This window comes from Marmota marmota, unplaced genomic scaffold, assembly GCF_001458135.2.
Source record: "Marmota marmota marmota unplaced genomic scaffold, marMar, whole genome shotgun sequence".
In the NCBI taxonomy this organism is placed as follows: Eukaryota; Metazoa; Chordata; class Mammalia; order Rodentia; family Sciuridae; genus Marmota; species Marmota marmota.
Genome location: NW_025999913.1, coordinates 18,449,976 through 18,468,661, shown reverse-complemented (window position 1 = coordinate 18,468,661; position 18,686 = coordinate 18,449,976). Strand labels below are relative to the sequence as shown.

The following is an 18,686-nucleotide window of genomic DNA, read 5'->3' as shown; positions in this document are numbered from 1 at the left end:
CGGGCGCGAGGTGGGTGTGCGAAGGGCGCTGCGCGGGGGCGCGAGGTGGGTGTGAGCGGGGGCGCGAGGTGGGTGTGCGCGGGGCAGGCTGCGCGCGTCGCCAGGCCCCTCTCGAGGCACCTGCCTGGCCTGGAGCAGAAAAAGTGACCGTCTCGCGGAGCCTTTCAGAGAACAAACCCTCTGCCCCTTTGCGGTGCTTCTGTAACAGAAATGAAAGTTGGTGACATTGCGTTGCTTGAGGAGTTCGCTGGTTTATCAGACTTTTTTTTTTTTTTTTTTTGAATGATCTCGCAGGTGCTAAAGCCTTCCCAGAGTCCTTCTGCCAGCCTGGGGTTCAGGCCAGCCGCCCTGGAGGAAAGCTCTGCTCCCACAGCCACCCCGCAGAGCGCAGAGTGCAGCATCCCAACCGTCCCCAGTAGTGCTGTCCCTCCTGGGTCCACTCCGGGGCCACCCGTATCTCCTACCGCTGCTCCCAGGACAGGTAATCCCAACTGGAAGGACTGTGCTGACACGTGGTAGAGTACGGCAGCTCAGCTTTTAGAGTTTGCTGTTTCCTCCAGGCTTGGCTCTGAGCAGCTGCCGTGTGCCAGCAGCAGTGCTGGGTACTGGCCGTAAAAGATGAGGGAGACCTTGTCGGCCCCTCGGCCGCGCCGCAGTCCAGGAGAGGAGGCGGGCCGCTGTGCTGTCGGGCTGGATAGAATCTGTCAGTGCTGCGAGGCTGCTGTGGGAGCCCAGTCTTTCTAGAGGAGGTGACACTGGCATCCAGTGCACCCGCTAAAATGGGTCTGGAGAGCAACGAGTGATGTCGTAGTGACAATGGAACTCGCTGAGGCTTGCAGAAGCCAGGGACTCTGCTCAGCACTTCCACCGCAGGGAATTTGGACTTTCCCTGGAAAGTTTGGACAATGCCGTTCTTTGAAATAAAGCTGACAATAAATAACAGAAAAAAAATGAACAACAAATTCATTAACAAAGAAACAGAAGCCAGACACAAAATATGAGGCTGAAACACAGGCCTTTTCATGGAGACAGGGAGGCAGGCAAATAGGAAATTTGGGGGAGCTGGATAGTGAATTATTTTTAGGGTGGATAAATGGGCCCAGAAGAACTGACAGTGGCCCAGTTCCTCTGGGTTCTAGAGGTGATATTTGAATTTCAGTCTGATGGCCAGTGTGTGGGCAGTGAGAAGAATTCACAGAGACAAGGACCGGCCTTCAGAGAGGTTATTTGGAGGAGGATCACTGGGGAAGCACAGCAGGGACAGGTCAGAGGGGGTCTGGGCTCACATGCACTCCTGAGTTTTTCATTCCCTTTGGTGGACACTTTGCTAGGAGTGGTTTAGGGCAAGCAAGGAGCGACTCGAAGACTTCTGTGCCTTGCCCATTATGCTTAGTGTGCATGTCCAAATGCTTATTTCTGGTTTGACTCTGGGTTCATGAGATGCAAGTAATGAGTATGAGGTCTTAGACTCCAGCTTTCCCTTATTGGGGTACTGTAGGTCAAATGTGGGTCTCTGCGGATGCTCCTCAGGATGGTTGGGCAATCTGTTGAAAAACAGGATCTTGTTTATTCTTCAGGGGAAGTTAGCTTCTCTGATACCACAATGGGCAGGATAAAGGGCAGGCCCTTAGCCTCAGTCACCTCTGCTAACAGAGGTGGGTGGAGCCTGGGACAGGCCCCTCATCCAACCTTCTTGAGTCTTCCTCCTGTGCAGAGAGTTTATAAGATTGTGGTTCTAAGAAGACATGGCAGTTGTGTTCCAGTTTGGGCAACCCAATCAGGTAGGAAAAAGCTTTGCAGACAGCCTGCCCTCACACCGGGAGTGGAAACAAGGAAAAGCCAGATTACCCATTTGCCCCATTGGTTACCTGAGATCCCTGATTAGGAAACCGATTTCAACTTCCTCTCCATTGGCTACTTTAGGAAGCCTAATTAGAATACTGTCCAATTTACCCACTGGTCATTTAAAAATACTGCACCTGCAGTGGGAGTTGTCATGGTAATGGGACACTGTGAAGAAGGACACGACTGGTCTCCCTGTCTTTGCCTCCAATGGCATCCTTCTGTTACCCTGCTCTGCCATTTTGGAGTCCCTGAACTCCTACGTAAGACTTGACCCTTGGCAAGCATTCTGGGGTGGCACGTTCTTCCTCCATAGACCCAGAAAGGAGGAAGAGCCCATGGACTGTGTATTGCAGAGGCTTCAGTGAGGAATGAAAAGCTTCTATTAGATTGTCTAATAAAGAAGTTTCACGCTATGGAAGACCGAAGCGTCCTGTCTACTGAGCTTTCCTGTGGTGATGTATTTTGAGGATTATGTTCTCTTGAGCAAGAATAAAATCAACCTAGTTGAGAATAAAGAGGACTGCATTTTTGTGGGGCTAATTAGGATTGCAATCTGAGAAAAAATAGATCCTCGAAGTCTTAACAATGTGCTCTAGGGTTTTACAAAATGGTGGCTATATTTAGAGTTTAAAAGCACAAGAGAGGCCTGGTCATTACATCACTGGTCGGTCAGGAACTGACTGGTGCTGGCAGAAGGTAAGGTTGGTGTGGATTCCGTCCCTGATAGTTGGGGGGAGGGAAGGAGGGCTCCCTGTCCAGCAGGTCAGCCGTGGCTCCAGTCCAACTTGTCTTAGACCTGACTAACAAGGCCCTGCTGACTCGTTTTCAGTGCCCTGAGCCAATGATACTCAACTTTGATGTTTTTTTATTGACACCTCTTTACCTTTTTAATTTACTTTGATCCTGAGCTTCAGAAAGAGCTAATGGTGGAAGAGAAGCTGTGTGGAATATGGAAAAGGAAACTGGCCTTGGAATCAGGATCCTTGGGTTCTAACAGTCCTACTGTCAATGTAAAATAAACTCTGCTTTCAGGAAATAAGAAATTAGTTTATTTTGAGTCAAATATTAGTGGCCATGGCCCAGGAGCACAGATTTGGGTCACCCTGAATGACATGCTCCTCCATGAAAGAGATTAACCTTCATAGCCAAAGCACAAAGAAAACGATAAATCAATGTATTAATGAACACTGGTGGGGACATTAGGTAGGTGGCTACAGTAAAGCAGAAAAGCTTGTGACCAGAATTTTAGAGTTAAGGCCCAGCTCGGGGATCTCAACAGACTAGATCCAGCCACCCATCTGAAGGACCAATCCAAGAGCCCATCAGTGCAAAGACAGGGAAGGAATGTGTAGCCCACCAGAGACACAAGGAGACCCACATCCTCAGTCCTGTCTTGCGGGGGGAGCATAGACCAGGGATCAGAGTACTCACAGTTAAGGAGTCTTGGTCAAACTGATACCGCCGGTCATGGTTACGAGTTCTGCTCCCTCAAATGTTGAAGTTTGAACATTAGAGAAGCACGCTGAGTCAGGCATAGAAAGCAGGGTTTATTTAAAAAGGGGTAACATGGACTTCTCCCTGGAGGCAGAAGGGGCCACAGCTGGTGTCCTGGTATCCCAAGAAGGAGGTGTTCTGCCCTTTTCTATGTCCCAGGCTTCCTCTGTTCTCCTGCCTTCTCCCTCTTCTCTTTCTCCTTCCTGTGTAAGTGACTAGGCCCAGGAGTGCTCAGTGGGATGCCCAAAAGGTGGGGAACAGGTGGGCTGCAGGGGGAAGGGCAGGATGGAGCAGCCCAGGACACATTAACAACCTTCTAGCTCCCCGTAGGGAGGGGCAATTCCTGGGACAGGTGACCTTAGCAACAGGTTGGAGCAGGGACAGGTTCTGGATAAGGGTGGAGGAAGGGCTCTGGAGGAGTTAACGTCTCAATCCCTCAGGGGACAGTCTCCAACTAGCTGGACTCACTCAAATTGGCCTGACTCCATCTGACCTGACTCCATTTACCTACCTATACCGCCTGTCTAATTCTGGCTTCAAAACTGTTACGAAACCTCGATCAGTGTCCCCAGTGCCAATCCAGTCAGGAGGACAGGATTTTGACAAAAAGGAACAAGGAGTTTTATTGCTTTACCAGCCAAGGAGAAGCACAGGGGAGTTCTGTGCAATTCCCAGGGAACAGGGGCATTTAAAGAGGTGATTTAAAGCGTGCATCCATGTGTTCCCCGTTGAAGTTGTGATTCACTCGTTAATTTGGGAGATACTCATTTCTGAGATCTTCTAGTGCCATCTCCAAAGTCTGGATTACTTGTTCCTGTGGTGGGTGAGTGCTCAGGACAGATAACTCTGTCTAGGGTGGGGAAGAAAGGTAACCCTGTTTCCCCTGAGATTAGGGAGGAGCTGGGAAAGAGGAAGAGGAAGAAGCACATCCATTTAAAAATTAAGTCCCAGTGGCCGAGTAGTAAGGGTTAATTCAAAACTGGCCTGGTTGATTATTATCCCAGGGTTGGTGGGGGGAGGGTGGATGTTGCCTGGTCAGTAGAGATATTTGTCCATCTGACCTGTTGTTGTGGAATCTAAGCTGATGGCAGGACAGAATGTCTTAAAGCAGAAGGGACAGATTCAAAATGGGGATTGTTAAACCATGAGACAAAGACCACCGACTCCAATTTAAATCCAATTAAAGCAAGCTTGTAATTCCGATCGGCCGGGGCTGTCTCTCCCGAAACCCGTGTGAATAGAAGACAGCACCCCAGCTCTCTAGGAGCACAGCTTTATAGCAAGGAAATTGCAAAAAGTGTGTGTGTGTGTGGGGGTGTCTTGAGAACCTACAGATAACAGGATTTTGACAAGCATAACACAAAGGCAGGTAGTAGGTTAATGGTCTAAATGATTCAGCACTTAGGGAGTAAATTTAGGTCCCGACGTCAGAATTTATGAGGCGCCACTAGAGTTTCAGAGAGGGTTGTTATCTGGTCAGGGAAAGCCAGGCATGAGTGAGTTCAAGGCACGGGCAGGCATTCCAAGCAAGTTTAGAAATCGCAGTAATTTACAGTAAAGCCGAAATTAACTTTTCATGCCTTTGTGACGAGGTGGCTCCCAATCTTAAGAGGGAATTAGGCTGGGGTTATCAGGATTAGAGCCAGGTATGGTGGCTCGCACCTGTAATCCCAGCTACTTGGAAGGCCAAGGCAGAAAGTTTGCAAGTTCAAGACCAGCCTCAGCAACTTATAAAGACTCTCAAATAAAACATAAAAAGGACTGGGGATGTGGCTCACAGCTAGGGTGCCTCTGGGTCCATCCCAGTACTCCCCTCCCCTAAATGGAGGGAGAGATGCTTGAGTTTTTATCCTGCTGTGAGTTCCCCATCAGGCACCTGCGCCCAGCTGCAGGCCCAAGAGTCAGTGCGTTTGGCAACAGCAGCCTGGAAGTCCTTGTTACAGTCCTTCTTACAGGTTGCAGATGTTATCTGAGAGCGAGCTCAGCTTAGGGTCCGTGGGGGCTAGAGGTCTATTAGCTCAAAACCATTCTGAGAAGTTCACTAGTCAGGAGAACGTGGGTGGTACACAGAGGGTGGAAGTAAATGGCTGTATTTCTCAAGGGACTGGCAACCCAAGGAAACTGTGGCTCCAAACCTGCCGCGTTCCATGTCTGCACAGTCACAGTGGCCCTCAGCCCAGACCATGCCGTCTGCAGGATCTTTAACAGAGGCCATTTCTTCAGGGACCTATGGCTTCACTCTCACTGCCATGTGAGGTTGGGAGGATTACATGGTTTTTTGGAAGCCTTTGGAGCAGTGCTTGGCCCAGTTCAATCCGGTATTGAAATCGGTATATCTAATTAAATCCTGGTGGACCAATAAGCATTGGCTAGTTATCCAGGTGGCCCCGGACAGCTTGTTGTGCCTCTCCGGGGCTCCGTTTCCCCACTGTGGGACAGGGGGCCTGGACAGTGAGAGTGACAGGAGGGGGAGCCCGAGGAGGGCTCCAGGCCTCTCAGTGGCTACAGCCTCCGGGGACTGGGACTGAGGGCCGAGGGGGCCTGCCTGAGCTCCCTGTGCCTCCAGCGTCTCCCCGTGGCTGAGACCTCTGGCGAGGGCTCAGATTTTGTTTTCACTGTTTTTTTTTTTTTTTCTGCATTGTGTTTTGACCCATCAAAATGTGGTTTGTGAGTGACACTAGTGTCCAGCCCAGCAGGCCTGCAGAACCATGGCAGGACACAGTGGGGGCGACCCTGGCGCCAAGCCCAGGAGCACTGTTCCGAGTGCTGAGCTGGTGCCCTGTGCTCCTGTTGGAGCCCCTGTCCCGGCTGCTTGAGCTAAAGTGGCCTTTTCATATATCGAGGCTGCCTGAATTTCCTCCTGGCTGCCCAGAACTGCGTGTGTGATCTGCGGCTCAGGAACGCTCATGACTACTGATGGGGAGCCCGGACAGCTGGGGCGGTGGGAGACAGACCCACTCCGCAGCCTTCGCCTTGTTCAGAAACTCACTCAGCCTGACCGTCCTCTTCCCAGCGCCAGCCCACCTGGATGGCTCTGACTCACAAAGTCTGTCTCGAGCATAGCAAGGGCACAGTTCAGTTACTAACCAGGGGGCAAAAGTGACTTCCTTTAAAACGATGAGGCACGATTACAAAACCATGTTATTTTGTTTTATTGAATCTAAGAACAAACCTGTTGTGGGGCAGGGACGGGAGTGGGCACATCATGTGAGGGCATGCATGGTCCCTGGTTTCCTTTCAGTGGAAGAACTGTGGGTGTCGGCGGGAGACAACCTGGTAGTGACCTTGCCCCAGGACCGGGTGGAGCTGAAGGCCTCCGTGGTGCCAGCGCCACCTGCAGGTGAGTCTGACTTTCCTCTGTGACCTTCCAGGGAAGGGCGAGTCGGGGTGGGGGTGGGTGTTCTCCCGGAGCAGGTCTTTACAGTTGTTTTCACAACTCTGGGCAACAGCACCAAGCAAGGTTCTGAGGGAAGACTAGGATTGGATGATCATGAGCAAGGAAGTTTCTTCAAACAGTTTTTTTTTTTTTTTTTGGGGGGGGTACCAGGATTGAACTCAGGGGCCCTCAACCACTGAGCCACATCCCCAGCCATTTTTGATATTTTATTTTGAGACAGGGACTTGCTGAGTAGCTTAGGGCCTCTCTAAATTGCTGCCTCAGCCTCCTAAGCCACACCACGGCCCGGCTTCAGTCTTGAATGGAGTAAGAGATTACACGCACTGCATAACCTTTAATTGCTCAGGATGGAAAACTCAGAACACCATGTGAGAGCAGGGTGTCAGGTAGCAGAGCTCCATCTGTGGGGACTTATGGAGCCCAGGAAATTCCCCCGGAGGAGGGAGGCAGTGTGTGACCAAAGGTTTGTTTGCAGACACCTCATGCCAGCTGTTCAAAAAAAGTCCAGAGTACTTTCTGGAGGTGTCCAGAGCTCTGTTGGCCAGTGGACACTTGACCTATCCCCAGGTGGTCAAATGCCCTTTTCCCTAAGGTAACTCCTTCTTCAGGGCTTTGGCTGTTTGTCATTCAGTTGGGTTCCTTTGGCTCATTCTCCCATCACATGTGGCTGGGATTTTATAAGCAGAGCGGATACCTCCTGACATGCATTTCAATCCTGAGAGGAGGTACCTCATTTTTTTTCTCATATCTGAAGGTGGGAGATGGCTTTAGCTTAACCTAGAGATGTCCAGTTCATTCTCATATCCTTATATAAACCTTATAAAGATCAAATGGGCTGAAATCCCCTTGCCTTTTATTAATAGGAGAGAAAGTACAGTGTATTACCCTCTTAAAACTTACAGGGAGGATCCGACGTAGCACCTGGAAGGAAAGGCTAGCAGAGAGATCGGGGAAGGTTTTTTTCTTTGTAGTTGTTTATTGTTTTCTATTTTCTAAACTTTCTATAAGTTATGTTTTTATAATAATAAAAAAAATATTCCCATTAAGAGGATGAACTGCCAGTCATGGTGGCTCACACCTGTAATTCCAGCAGCTCAGGAGGCTAAGGCAGGAGGATCTCAAGTTCAAAGCCAGCCTCAGCAATTTAGCGGGGGCCTAAGCAACTCAGCAAGACCCTGTCTCTAAATAAAATATAATATAAAAAAAAAAGGGCTGGGGGTGTGGCTCAGTGGTTGAGTTCAATCCCTGGGAGAGAGAGAGAGAGAGAGAGAGAGAGAGAGAGAGAGAGAGAGAGAGNGAGAGAGAGAGAGAGAGAGAGAGAGAGAGAGAGAGGGAGAAGTGGGTGGGTGGGGGAGAAACATTGTTCCTCTCTGCTGGGATGGAGGGTGAAGAGGGGTAGGTGGGGTCAGGGTATGAGGTGTCCACACTCCTGGGCTTATGGCTGTCTCCTCCCTCTCAACCCAGGTTATGAAGTGACCGCCCCAAACCTATAACTGCACCTATTTCTTATTTTCTCTCAGAAACAACCTACAAGTATGAATGGAGCCTAATAAGCCACCCAGCAGATTACCAGGGTGACATTGAGCAAGGTCACAGGCCGACTCTTCACCTCTCCCAAGTAGGTAACTGGACCCAGTTGGCACTGTCTTGCCTGTTGAACCCAGATTCAGGTCTCAGGCAGAGGCTGAGATAGCAGAGCTGCCGGAGCCCATCCAGAAGGAGGACATGCAGCTTAAGCCATGCAGGTAGATTGGGCAGATGGTTACATAAAGGCTTTGGCTAGCGTATCTGCTCAGGGGACAGGCATTGCCCGGCGCCCGCTGTGCAGGGTTAAAGCCTGCATCCTGATCCCGCAGCTTTGCGGCACAGAGCCACCTGTCCCTCACTTCCCAGTCAGGCGTTCCTCAGAGGTGCCCGTAATTCCACTGCAGTCCCAGATTGCTTTGCCTGTGGGACATTGCTCTGAGATAAGGTCCCCAGGAGGAAGCTGCCCTCTTCCTGACTGACTGATCCTGAGACCTGGTTTCCCACAGAGCACCCTGTCGTTGTCACCTCGCGAGACTACACAGCTGAAGTTGCCACACCCCTTATGCCACCTCTTGTCACTGAGCTCCATTGCTTAGTGTGCTCCCCAGACCATCAGCGGTTCCAGGCTGGGGACCTGGGTTAGTGGGGCAGTGGCCGGTTCCATCCCCAGCTCTGGGAAAAAAATAAAAGGTGCATGATTTCCATGCATTTGAGATCTGCTGCCCCCGGCTGGTCCATCTCTATCTATACTCAGGCCTCTGTAGGCCTGTGCTGGCTGTAACTAAGCGAAAGGGCCATCCAGCTGACCTCCATGTCCTGGAGTTCAGGTGGCCACCAGACGGCAGTCTCTGAACAGACGGGATGGGGGCTTTCTCCTGAGCCCCTCCTTGCCACACCAGGGATATTCTAGCCCCTCCAGGGGGCATCGGCCAGGGCTGGGCATGCTTCCTGTGTGACTTTATGTTGCAGTTGTCAGCAGGACTGTATACCTTCAAGGTGGCCGTTTCTGGTGAGAAGGCCTCTGGAGAGGGCTTTGTCAACGTCACTGTGAAGCCAGGTAGGTGTGACGGATGGCCTGCTGCTCTGTGGGTCATCTTGATTTTGGCATCTGGGTGACATGGCCAGGAGGTTTCAACTTCTACCTTAGGCTCCATGATAGGAAGGCATGTGAGGATCCCAGGTGGCTGTGTTTTTCTACTATCTGAGGACTGCTTAGTACCTGCTGGACTCGCAGTTAGGCCTGCTCAGTTCCTGAGGGGTGGCAGTTGGACCTCAGCCTCCTCTCTGACCTCCATCCACTCCCCTGCCCTCCTGCCCTCGGGGCTCAGCTTCAGCTTGGGAGCAGGGGTGTTTTAAACATATCCACTGGAGCCACCTAACCATGTTAAGCCACCTATACATGTTTCCAGTCGGGGGACAGGTCTGCCGTGGGCTTTGTGTCCACTCCTGGGCTGTAAGTCAGGGCATCCATGTAAATCAGAGCAGGTGGCCTTTGCCCTGGGGCCACAAGTGGCCTTTGCCCTGGTCAGTGAGTAGGCCACAAGCCGGCCTTCGTCCTCCACCACCCCTCAGCAGGGTGGGGTCTCAGCCTGCGCCACAGAGCTCTGCCAGGTCCCCTCCTCCCTGTCCCAGGTCGGCAGCTTGCCTTCTGCCCACTCTGCATGATCTTTATCATAGCTGGAGCATGGTGGTGGCTTTGGGTACCTTCAGTCAAAGATCCAAGACGCAGCCAATCACAGGAGCTGAAGTCGTAGTCTGTGCTGCTGCTCTGACCGAGGGACCCACCCCGTGTCATTCTTCCCTGTCTTGCTGGGCCTTGGTCACAGTTAGAAATGTGAGCTTGCAGAGGACACTGACATTCACAGGAAAGTTCTAAAGCTTCAGAACGTTCTCTAGGTTGAGGCCTGCGGGGAGACGCCCTCTTGGCAGGGTAAATCAGGGTAAAAAGCCGCTGGTCGTGTTGGGTGGACCTGTGCACGCACAGCCTGGGCTCAGGGCTGTCTTTTCTATCTCCCAGCCGGAAGAGTCAACCTGCCTCCAGTGGCTGTTGTTTCTCCCCAGAGACAGGAGCTCGCTCCGCTGACGACAGCAGCGCTCATCGATGGCAGCGGTGTGTGTCCCCTGATGCGCCTGGGTTTCGCCCCCCACCCCCAGGATCTGACTGTCCCTGCAGCAGGCCTGGGGACTTAGCCAACACGTGATGAGTGTGTCCTCCTCTAACTTCTGTTACAGCTCCTCAGCTTTGTCCTCACTGTGTCCTTGTCTGTGCTCCCTTGCCCTTCCGCTGTCACCTTGGTCTGTAAGGAACTTCTTAGGGCCAGCTGTTTGACCTGGACCTAAAGCCACTACTCAAGAGGCTTCTGTGGATGTGTGTGACATATGTAAAGAGCAGCTGGAAAACCACTTTAAAGTAGCATGAGTGGCCTGCCATCAGTGGGGTGGAAGTGTCCCTTGCTGATGTGACTAGGGTTCCTTCTCTCTAGTGGAGAGGCCCCAGGGGGTTACAGGTGGCCACGCAGATAAGAAGAGCCTGGCGTGTGTGCTCACTTGCTTCACCAGACTTAGTGTGTGTGGTATGTGCATGTCATGTCACTTGACCACAAAGCTAATGCAAATCCCATGGGGAGCTGTCCTGGCTGCAGGGAGAAGAGCCAGGGCCGCTCCCTTCTCCTGGCCTGCAAGGGCACAGAGATCACGCCCACCTGACCCTTGCATCTGTCCAGATGGGCAGGTCCACATTTCCCCTTGCGACATGAAGATGAGGCATATTTTAAATGGAAGTGTTTCCATGAGAAGACGCCTCAAATTTCGATTCAGTGCAGCTTAGTTACAAGAAATTAGAATTATTCTGCCACATGAACCTGTGGTTTCCTTTAATGAAATGGGCCCCCTGCCAGGTCTTGCTTTCTATAATTCCACATGAAACATTTTTCTGTGCTTTAAGTGGGAACTTCTCATGCAGGATCAGACCTTTCTAGATTCACGCCTTAATAACGCCTGTAGTGAAGCTTTGTCTGAATGACAGAGAAGCAGCCCTTCACACGGTCAGCATCAGGGGATTCAGAACCCGTGAGTGGGGTCCCTCCTGCAGGGGACGAGGGGAACCAGCCTCTCCATGTGCTCTGCTCTTCACACCTGTTTTCTCAAAAAGCAACACTGTCACTGTGCTTCTTGAATATTCATGTTGTGGAAACGTCCTCACTCGGATCTGCCCAAATCCAGGAGAAAGACAGAGTGATAATTTAGGGAGTAGGAAAATGGTCCTTTCTAATACATAATATTTGTCATTGAGCTCTATGTAAGAGTCTCATATAAAATGAATTTAAAGGGGTCTGAGGCTGGGGCTCAGTGGTCAAGCGCTTGCCTGGCATGTTAAGGCACTGGGTTTGATTCTCAGCACCACATGTAAATAAATAGAAATAAAGTTCTATCAACAATCAAAAAAAAATAAATTCAAAAAATGAATTTAAATTTGGAATTACATAAGTCACAAAGTTTATGCTTTACTATTCTTGGGTTTCATTCTGGTTTCTGCTTTTGACCTTTTAGGGAGTACAGATGACTCTGAGATAGTGAGCTATCGCTGGGAAGCAGTCAGCGGGCCCCTTGCGGGGCAGCACCTGTCCGACGCCCCCGTCCTGCGCGTGGCTAACCTTGCTCTTGGCAACCACACCGTCAGGCAAGTGGGTCCTGTTGCCATTGTTTATCGCTTCCCAGTACTTACGTTTTGACTGCCTCCTTGAATTGAAGCCTAAAAGTTGCTGTGCTTTTTATCCTGGTCCACAGGTGAGGTGAATTTGGTCTTCTCAGGGTTCTGGTTGGCGCCACCGCAGGCTGATTCTCCCTGATTCCTGTGACCTGTTCACTGGAAGTGTTTGGTTTGGGTGTCAGCAACTGAATGCGGACTATAACAGAGCACCTTTTTTGCTCTGTTGAGTTACAAAAAACAAACTCTGCATCTTCAAAGTGAGGCAGAGTTATGTGATTGTTAATTACATGGCTATTTCAATCTTTCCTTCTTATGACTTTCTAGGGTACAACTGAAGTAAGGTGAACTGCACATATTCAAACTGTGGAACTCAGTGACTCTTGGCCCATGTGCACACCTGTGAAGCCACCACCCTGATGGAGTCAATGAGCATTTCTATTGCCCCCAAAGCTCCTCTTGCCCCTCCAGGCAGCCACTGACGGGCCTCCTGCCACCGTTGACCTTTTGCATTCTGTAACTTGTGTCACTGGAGGGCACCGCAGCTGCTCCTCGCCTGCGCTGAGGCTGACCTGTGTCATCTGCATCACAGGGTTCCCTTGCCTTGGCTGAGTCTATATGAGCGTAGGGCGCAGGAGCGAAGGAACACCTTCCAGGGTTCGCTGTCGTCAACTGACAGATCAGACAGGAGAAAAGGCCGAAGGCTTAGTAATGTGCAGGGGAGGACGCTCCCGGCCAGGAGGAGGGGACATGGAGGGAACTCGCCCACTCAACACTGCTCAAACTCTGGCCCCTTTGCCAGAGGTGAACCACTTGAGGCTCCTGGGCGATTCTTCGGGGAATGCGTGATGTGGGGACTGCTTCAAGGGATGTCCATCAGAGTGGGCTCATTCCTCAACCTTCCTCTCTTGCCGTGGACAGTTGGGTATCAGGGTGGGGAGGGAAGGCAGGTGTGTTCCTTGTGGTAGGTGAGGCCTCAGTGCAGATGAAGGGAATTCAGAGAAAGTCTTTCCCTTTACACAAAATTGTTCAGTATGCCCCCCAAAAGTCATATATTGGGGTATTATCTTCTGAGTCCCAACAATAGATATGCCATGATTCATTTATCCATTCATCTACAATGGACATTTAGGGTCTTTTTTTGAGAGGACCTCACTACATTGTCCATGCTGGTCTTGAACCCCTGGGCTCAAGCCATCCTCCTGCCTTAGCCTCCCAAGTATCTGGGATACAGGTGCACCCCCCTCCACCTGCTGAAATCTGGGTTCTCTGTGGCAGAACAATTATAAATAAAGCTGCCGTGAGCATGTCTCTGGGAGGACACAGATTTGCATTTCGGGGATGGAGACTGAGAGGCAACCGGCCAGGAGGGGAAGGCCGGCTCAGTGCACTTCTCTTTCCCACAGTGGCTCTGTCCTCCGACCTCCCGGGAGTTCCGTCTCCACACTCGTCCCACCCCCCACCCGGCTCCCTTGTGACCCCGAGACTGTGCTCCCCCAGTTATCTCTTTGACCCTATTGACCGTTTGCTCACTTAGCTCTTCTCTTCTTGATTGGAGCAGAATTTCAGTTGGCTGCATGAGGTGTCCCTTCTGCTACTTCCCAGCTGTTAGACCTAGAGCCGTCCCCATGGGTCTGCAGACCTGGAGTCCGGCTTGGTTTGGGGTCCTTCAGAACCTGCTGGGTTTTATCTTTGACCACAAGGTCCACAGAGGAACTCCAGAGTCTTCTAGGCTTTGCACACAGTTGAATCAGTTTGTGTTTTAGTTTATTTGAAATGTCAGCTTAGAAATTATTCATCCATTTCACATTTGGATTGCTAAAAAGGAAAGAAGGAAGGACAGAAGGAAGGGATGGGGAGGGGAGGAGAGGAAGGGGAGGAGAGGGGAGGGAAGAAAATAGCAAGCGCTGCCAAGGGTGTGGAGAAGTGGAAGCCCCAGGGCTGAGGGGGCATGTCCGCCGGCAGCTGCTGAGAGCACTTGCAGCTCCTCCAAAAGCTGAGACAGAATCACCCATGACCCAGCCGTTCTGTCTCTGGGCCTACACCCAGGGACCTGACAGCAGGGACTCCAGTGTTCACCACAGTGTTGTTCACAATGGCCGAGAGGCAGAGGTGTCCTTGCATGGAGCAGAATTTCAGGTGGCTGAAATTTCCATTCATCAACAGATGAATGGAAAAGCAAAATATGAAATATGCACATGCAATTGAGGGATATTCAGCTTTAGAAGGGAATGAAATTTAAAAAACAGGAATGAGCCTGGTGTAGTAGCACACGCCTGTAATCCCAGCAGCTCGGGAGACTGAGGCAGGAGCATTGTGAGTTCAAAGCAGCCTCGGCAATTTAGTTAAGACCTAACCAACTTAGTGAGACCTGTCTCTGAATAAAACTAAAAAGGACTAGGGATGTGGCCTAGTGGTAGAGTGCCCCTGGGTTCAAACCAAAAAAATAAAAACATAAACAAACAAACAAAAAACCCAGGAATGAAATTTGGATAGATGGTACAACATAGATGCCAAGAGCATTACGCTAAGGGAAATAAGCCAGGCCCAAGGACACAGAGGGACGGAATCTGATTTCATGTATCTGGGGTGAACTTCCTCATGGCTTCTTCATGGTACCTAAGTTCACAGCCCCTTTTCTTTTTAAAAAAATGTTTTTGTAGTTGTAGATGGACATTTGTTTATTTTTTAACGTGGTGCTGAGCCTTGAACCCAGTGCCTCACTCATGCTAGGCAAGCGCTCTGCCACTGAGCCCCAGCCCCAGCCCCTCACAGCCCCTTTCTATTCACAAACAAAAATGTTCTTCTCTTACATGGATCAAGACATATGGGGTGTTTTGCAACCTACCTTCTATATTTTCTTCTAACAGTTTAAAATTTTGAATCCTTCATGTTCAAATTTTGATCCATCTGGAATGGGTTGTCTCTCAATTGTGGTTTTCCCCACCTGGGCGTTGGTACTACTCATTGTCTCTCTGTCCCTTCCGACTCTGCAGTGCACGTCTTTCCTCTAGCAGATGTCCTCGTTGGTGGGTCTGGTTTGGGCTTTCTCTGCACGTTGGCTGCTGTGGTGCTACAACATAGTAGTCGTTTATGAAGTCAGCCTCGTCATTCCCTGTTTAGTGAACATCTTTATGGCTACATTTTAGGGTATCAGTGAAACTTCTGGGTCAGAGTTGTGTGTGTTTACAGGTGTTTGCAACATTATAGACACATTATCAACCACTTTTTTATTTGAGGATTTTTCTAATGTGGACTTGTGGAAAGTTTCTGATATAAAAGCCTAAGGAACTTTAAAGAAGTTATGATTAAAATATTTCTCTATCACTTTAGTTACTTATTAGTATGAAATTTATACATGATGAAATGGGAGTTTGGACCTTGGTTGGAGAGAGCGGGTGGGCGGCGGGAGAGGAGGCCCAGGATGCACAGGCCGAGGGCACCTCCCTGAAGCTGCTTCTTGGTCTTCATCCCCACATTCCTGTTCACCCACCTAGCCCTTACCACTGCCCAGCCACCGTCGTCCCCCAGGAGGACGAAGTGGCCTTTGGGATATCCTGTTCTTGTTACTACATTTCCAACTAACTCATTCCATCAGTACAGGAGGGTCCATGCTGGTTTCTTTTGGTGGACTGAGCATCACTTTGTATTTGAAAGTGTTGAGTCCCAACATTACCTTGCAGAGTGTCCTGAAAACAATTATCATAAGCTTCTGGAAAAGGGTTGAAAAATTAAAGAGCTTCCTAGCTGAAAATCCAAGAACGGTTCACCGTCCCCCGGTGCTCCAGACTGAAGGCAGAACTTACCTCGGACGCCGTTCTTCTTAGTCTCAGCTGTGGGGAGCAGCTGCTCTGGCCAAGGGGCCTCTCCACCCAGCATCCCAGAGGCAAGGGAAGCCCCTAAACTTTGACATGAGAAGATAAACAAAGATGAGTCAACAGGAAGAAAAGCAGGCAAAAACATCCCTGAGTCTGTGTGCTTCTTTAAACTTCATCCTCATTTCCCTTTGCCTGTTCTGAGCCGTTCTGGAGACTGTGCCCAGGAGCAGCTGAGCTGGCCACTCATGTCCAGGTGTGCAAGCTCTTGCAGAGTCACAGCCTCCTCTCCTTTCTGTAGGTTGACCGTCACTGACTCTGATGGAGCCACCAATTCCACCACTGCCACCCTGACCGTCGGCAGTGCTGTGGACCACCCACCTGTCGCCAACGCGGGCCCAAATCAGACCATGACCTTGCCCCAGAACTCCATCACTTTGAACGGAAACCAGAGCAGTGATGATCACCAGATCGTCCTCTATGAGTGGTCCCTGGACCCCAGCAGTTGGAGCAAAGAGGTGGCCATGCAGGCACGTTCTCCACCTGCTCCTGACTCTTGGTTGTCTGTCTGTATCGTCCATCTCTATTGTTCTCTGTGTTATCTCTATTGTCGATTTCTATCATCTACATCAGTCCACCCTTATCAACTGCAGCATCTGTCTGTGTCACCTGTCACTATCATCTATCTATCCATCTATCTATCTACCTTACTCCCCCATGCATCCATCCTTCCATCCATATTTTATTTCTACCAATTGAGTCTTGGTTTGGGGCAGGGGCAGTTAGATCCAGAAAGTCTGCTTTCATAAGTGTGTCTGTTAGACTACTGCACTGTTAGAGGAGCACCTAAACTCCCAACCCTTCCAAGTTCACATCCTTTCCTCTCAACCAAGCTGTCCTGTGTTGATGACTAGATCTTGAGGTTAATTTGGGTTCAGTTTCCAGTACTGGCTAAAGAAAAAAAAAAAAAAAGGAAGGATGGGCTATTTTGATATTTTATATTTCCTTGGTTAAGAGATTCTTCCAAATTTTCTTTTACATAATTATTGAGCCTTATGTGCCCAGAGCTAATCCCTCAGAATCCACCCCCCACCCTGGACGTGTAGTGGAGGGAAGTTACAGGGGCTGGGTCCCCGAGTGAGTCTGGCTCTCCATAGCAGTGCAGTGGCTGCACACCCCTCTCTCCCTGCCCAGAGACTGGCCACAGGAACATGTTATTGCCACATGGTTGATTAACATGTCCAAAGGCACGAGCTTCGTACCCGCTGGGGCCACCACAAAGTCGAGTTCTGAGAACCAGACCCTTTTGCATGGCCTGAAAACCACACCAGGCAGCCTGCTGAGGCTGTGTGGCAGACTGGGGAAGGGGCCGGTTCTGCAGAGTTTCTTTGTAGACACTTTGCTCAGGCAGGCCCATGGTCTGCTCAGTTCCCGTGTGCGTGAACATCTCTCTGACCATATCAATTTTGAGCCAAGTACTAGAAGTTATGCTTTTTCTGTTGAAATTTTCAGAGAAATGTGCTTGGCCTGTTTAAAGTAAAGGGTCTGTGGGGGAGTCCAGAGGCAGGGCATGGGCTTGGCGTCCCCAAGGCCCTGCGTCGGTTGATCCCTAGCACCAGAAGGGGAAAATAGAGGAAAGCATTTTCTTTTAAAATTCTTAAGTGTTTATGCATTTCAAATTTCAGAATACCATTCCTTGTGATAACACAATTGATATTGTATCAACTTTCTTTATCAATTTTCCACCTAAAACCTCAAGAAATACAGACACATTTATATTTAGGCAATTCTGGGATATTGAAAATTAAATAAATTGAAATAGGATTAAAGTTAAAATTCTTTTCTGATGCCACGAACTGCAAATGTAAGAATAACTGAAACTATTACCAGCAACAACACAGCATCATGCACATGCTAAGCCCCTGCTCTACCGCAAAAGGACTTTCACCTGCAGGCACCGAGTGTGGCTGAGAGCATGCCTTTTGAAAAACGGTGTTGCTTTTGTTTGTTTATGTTTTTTGCCTTAATGTTAAAATTTATTTTTTAATATTTATTTTTTAGGTGTAGTTGGACACAATACCTTTTATTTTATATATTTATTTTTATGTGGTGCTGAGGATCAAACTCAGGGCCTCGCATGCACTAGACGAGCGCTCTACTGCTGAGCCACAACCCCAGCCCCCAGATTTATTTTTGATTGCAAAAGTAGTATATGAATTGCTTCTTACGGGAAAAAATTTAAAAATCAGCTCAAATAAACTCTGATAAGGTGAAGATGTATATTGACTACCACTCTCTTACAGGTCCCCTATTAGAGGCCATTTCTTTGATAAGTTAAATGGGTGCGCTTCCAGAATCTTCTCTATGTGTTTGTATGTGTGTGTGTGTAGCGATACTATCACAGTGTATACAATGTCTTTTTTTTTTTTTTTGCTTAATATGTCTTTACATTTTTCATTTTAAAAATTTAAAGCTACCTCATTCTTTTAAATTTCTTCTGTTTGACTGGTGGGTATGGAACCCAGGGCCTGGAACATGCTAAGCACTTGCTCTTCCACTGAGCCGCAGCCCAGCCCTGAGGATCTCTCTTCTAAGCTTGCATTCCATAGTGCATTGCGGTGGCCTTGGCCACTCCCCTGTTGGTGAGCAGTGGGTTTGCTTCCCTTGTGTTGCTGTTGCACTGGGCTAGGTCAGCCCCTGGGGTGAGCCTCCTGTGCATTTCTCTGGTGTAGATGCTGAGAATTGCTGGGTAAGAATGTGCCTGCTGTGCATCCTGATGGACATTGCCTCTTGGGCTATATTCACCTAATTCCTTCAATGCTCTGAGGATACACAGTGGGCTACACATTCCATTTTCCTGGGTTCATATGTCTTTCATATTCTGTATTAGATGAAATCATAG

The 18,686-nt window shown here is 49.6% G+C and overlaps 1 protein-coding gene across 2 annotated transcripts in view; it reads left to right on the top strand.

The window, feature by feature from the left end:
- Nucleotides 1–2,506: 2,506 nt before the first annotated feature.
- Nucleotides 2,507–18,686, top strand: part of Kiaa0319 (KIAA0319 ortholog) — a 38,212-nt gene continuing 22,032 nt past the window's right edge. Inside the window, exons 1-7 of one of the 2 annotated variants that reach the window (XM_048799863.1) lie at nucleotides 2,507–2,541; nucleotides 6,581–6,679; nucleotides 8,257–8,481; nucleotides 9,233–9,320; nucleotides 10,281–10,373; nucleotides 11,813–11,942; nucleotides 16,086–16,314. In XM_048799863.1, coding sequence (XP_048655820.1) covers nucleotides 8,476–8,481; nucleotides 9,233–9,320; nucleotides 10,281–10,373; nucleotides 11,813–11,942; nucleotides 16,086–16,314 — 546 coding nt within the window. In that variant the 5' untranslated portion in view covers nucleotides 2,507–2,541; nucleotides 6,581–6,679; nucleotides 8,257–8,475. Of the gene's footprint in view, nucleotides 2,542–6,580; nucleotides 6,680–7,323; nucleotides 7,462–8,256; nucleotides 8,482–9,232; nucleotides 9,321–10,280; nucleotides 10,374–11,812; nucleotides 11,943–16,085; nucleotides 16,315–18,686 lie in introns of those variants that run through there. The other variant, XM_015494074.2, reaches the window with a different exon arrangement.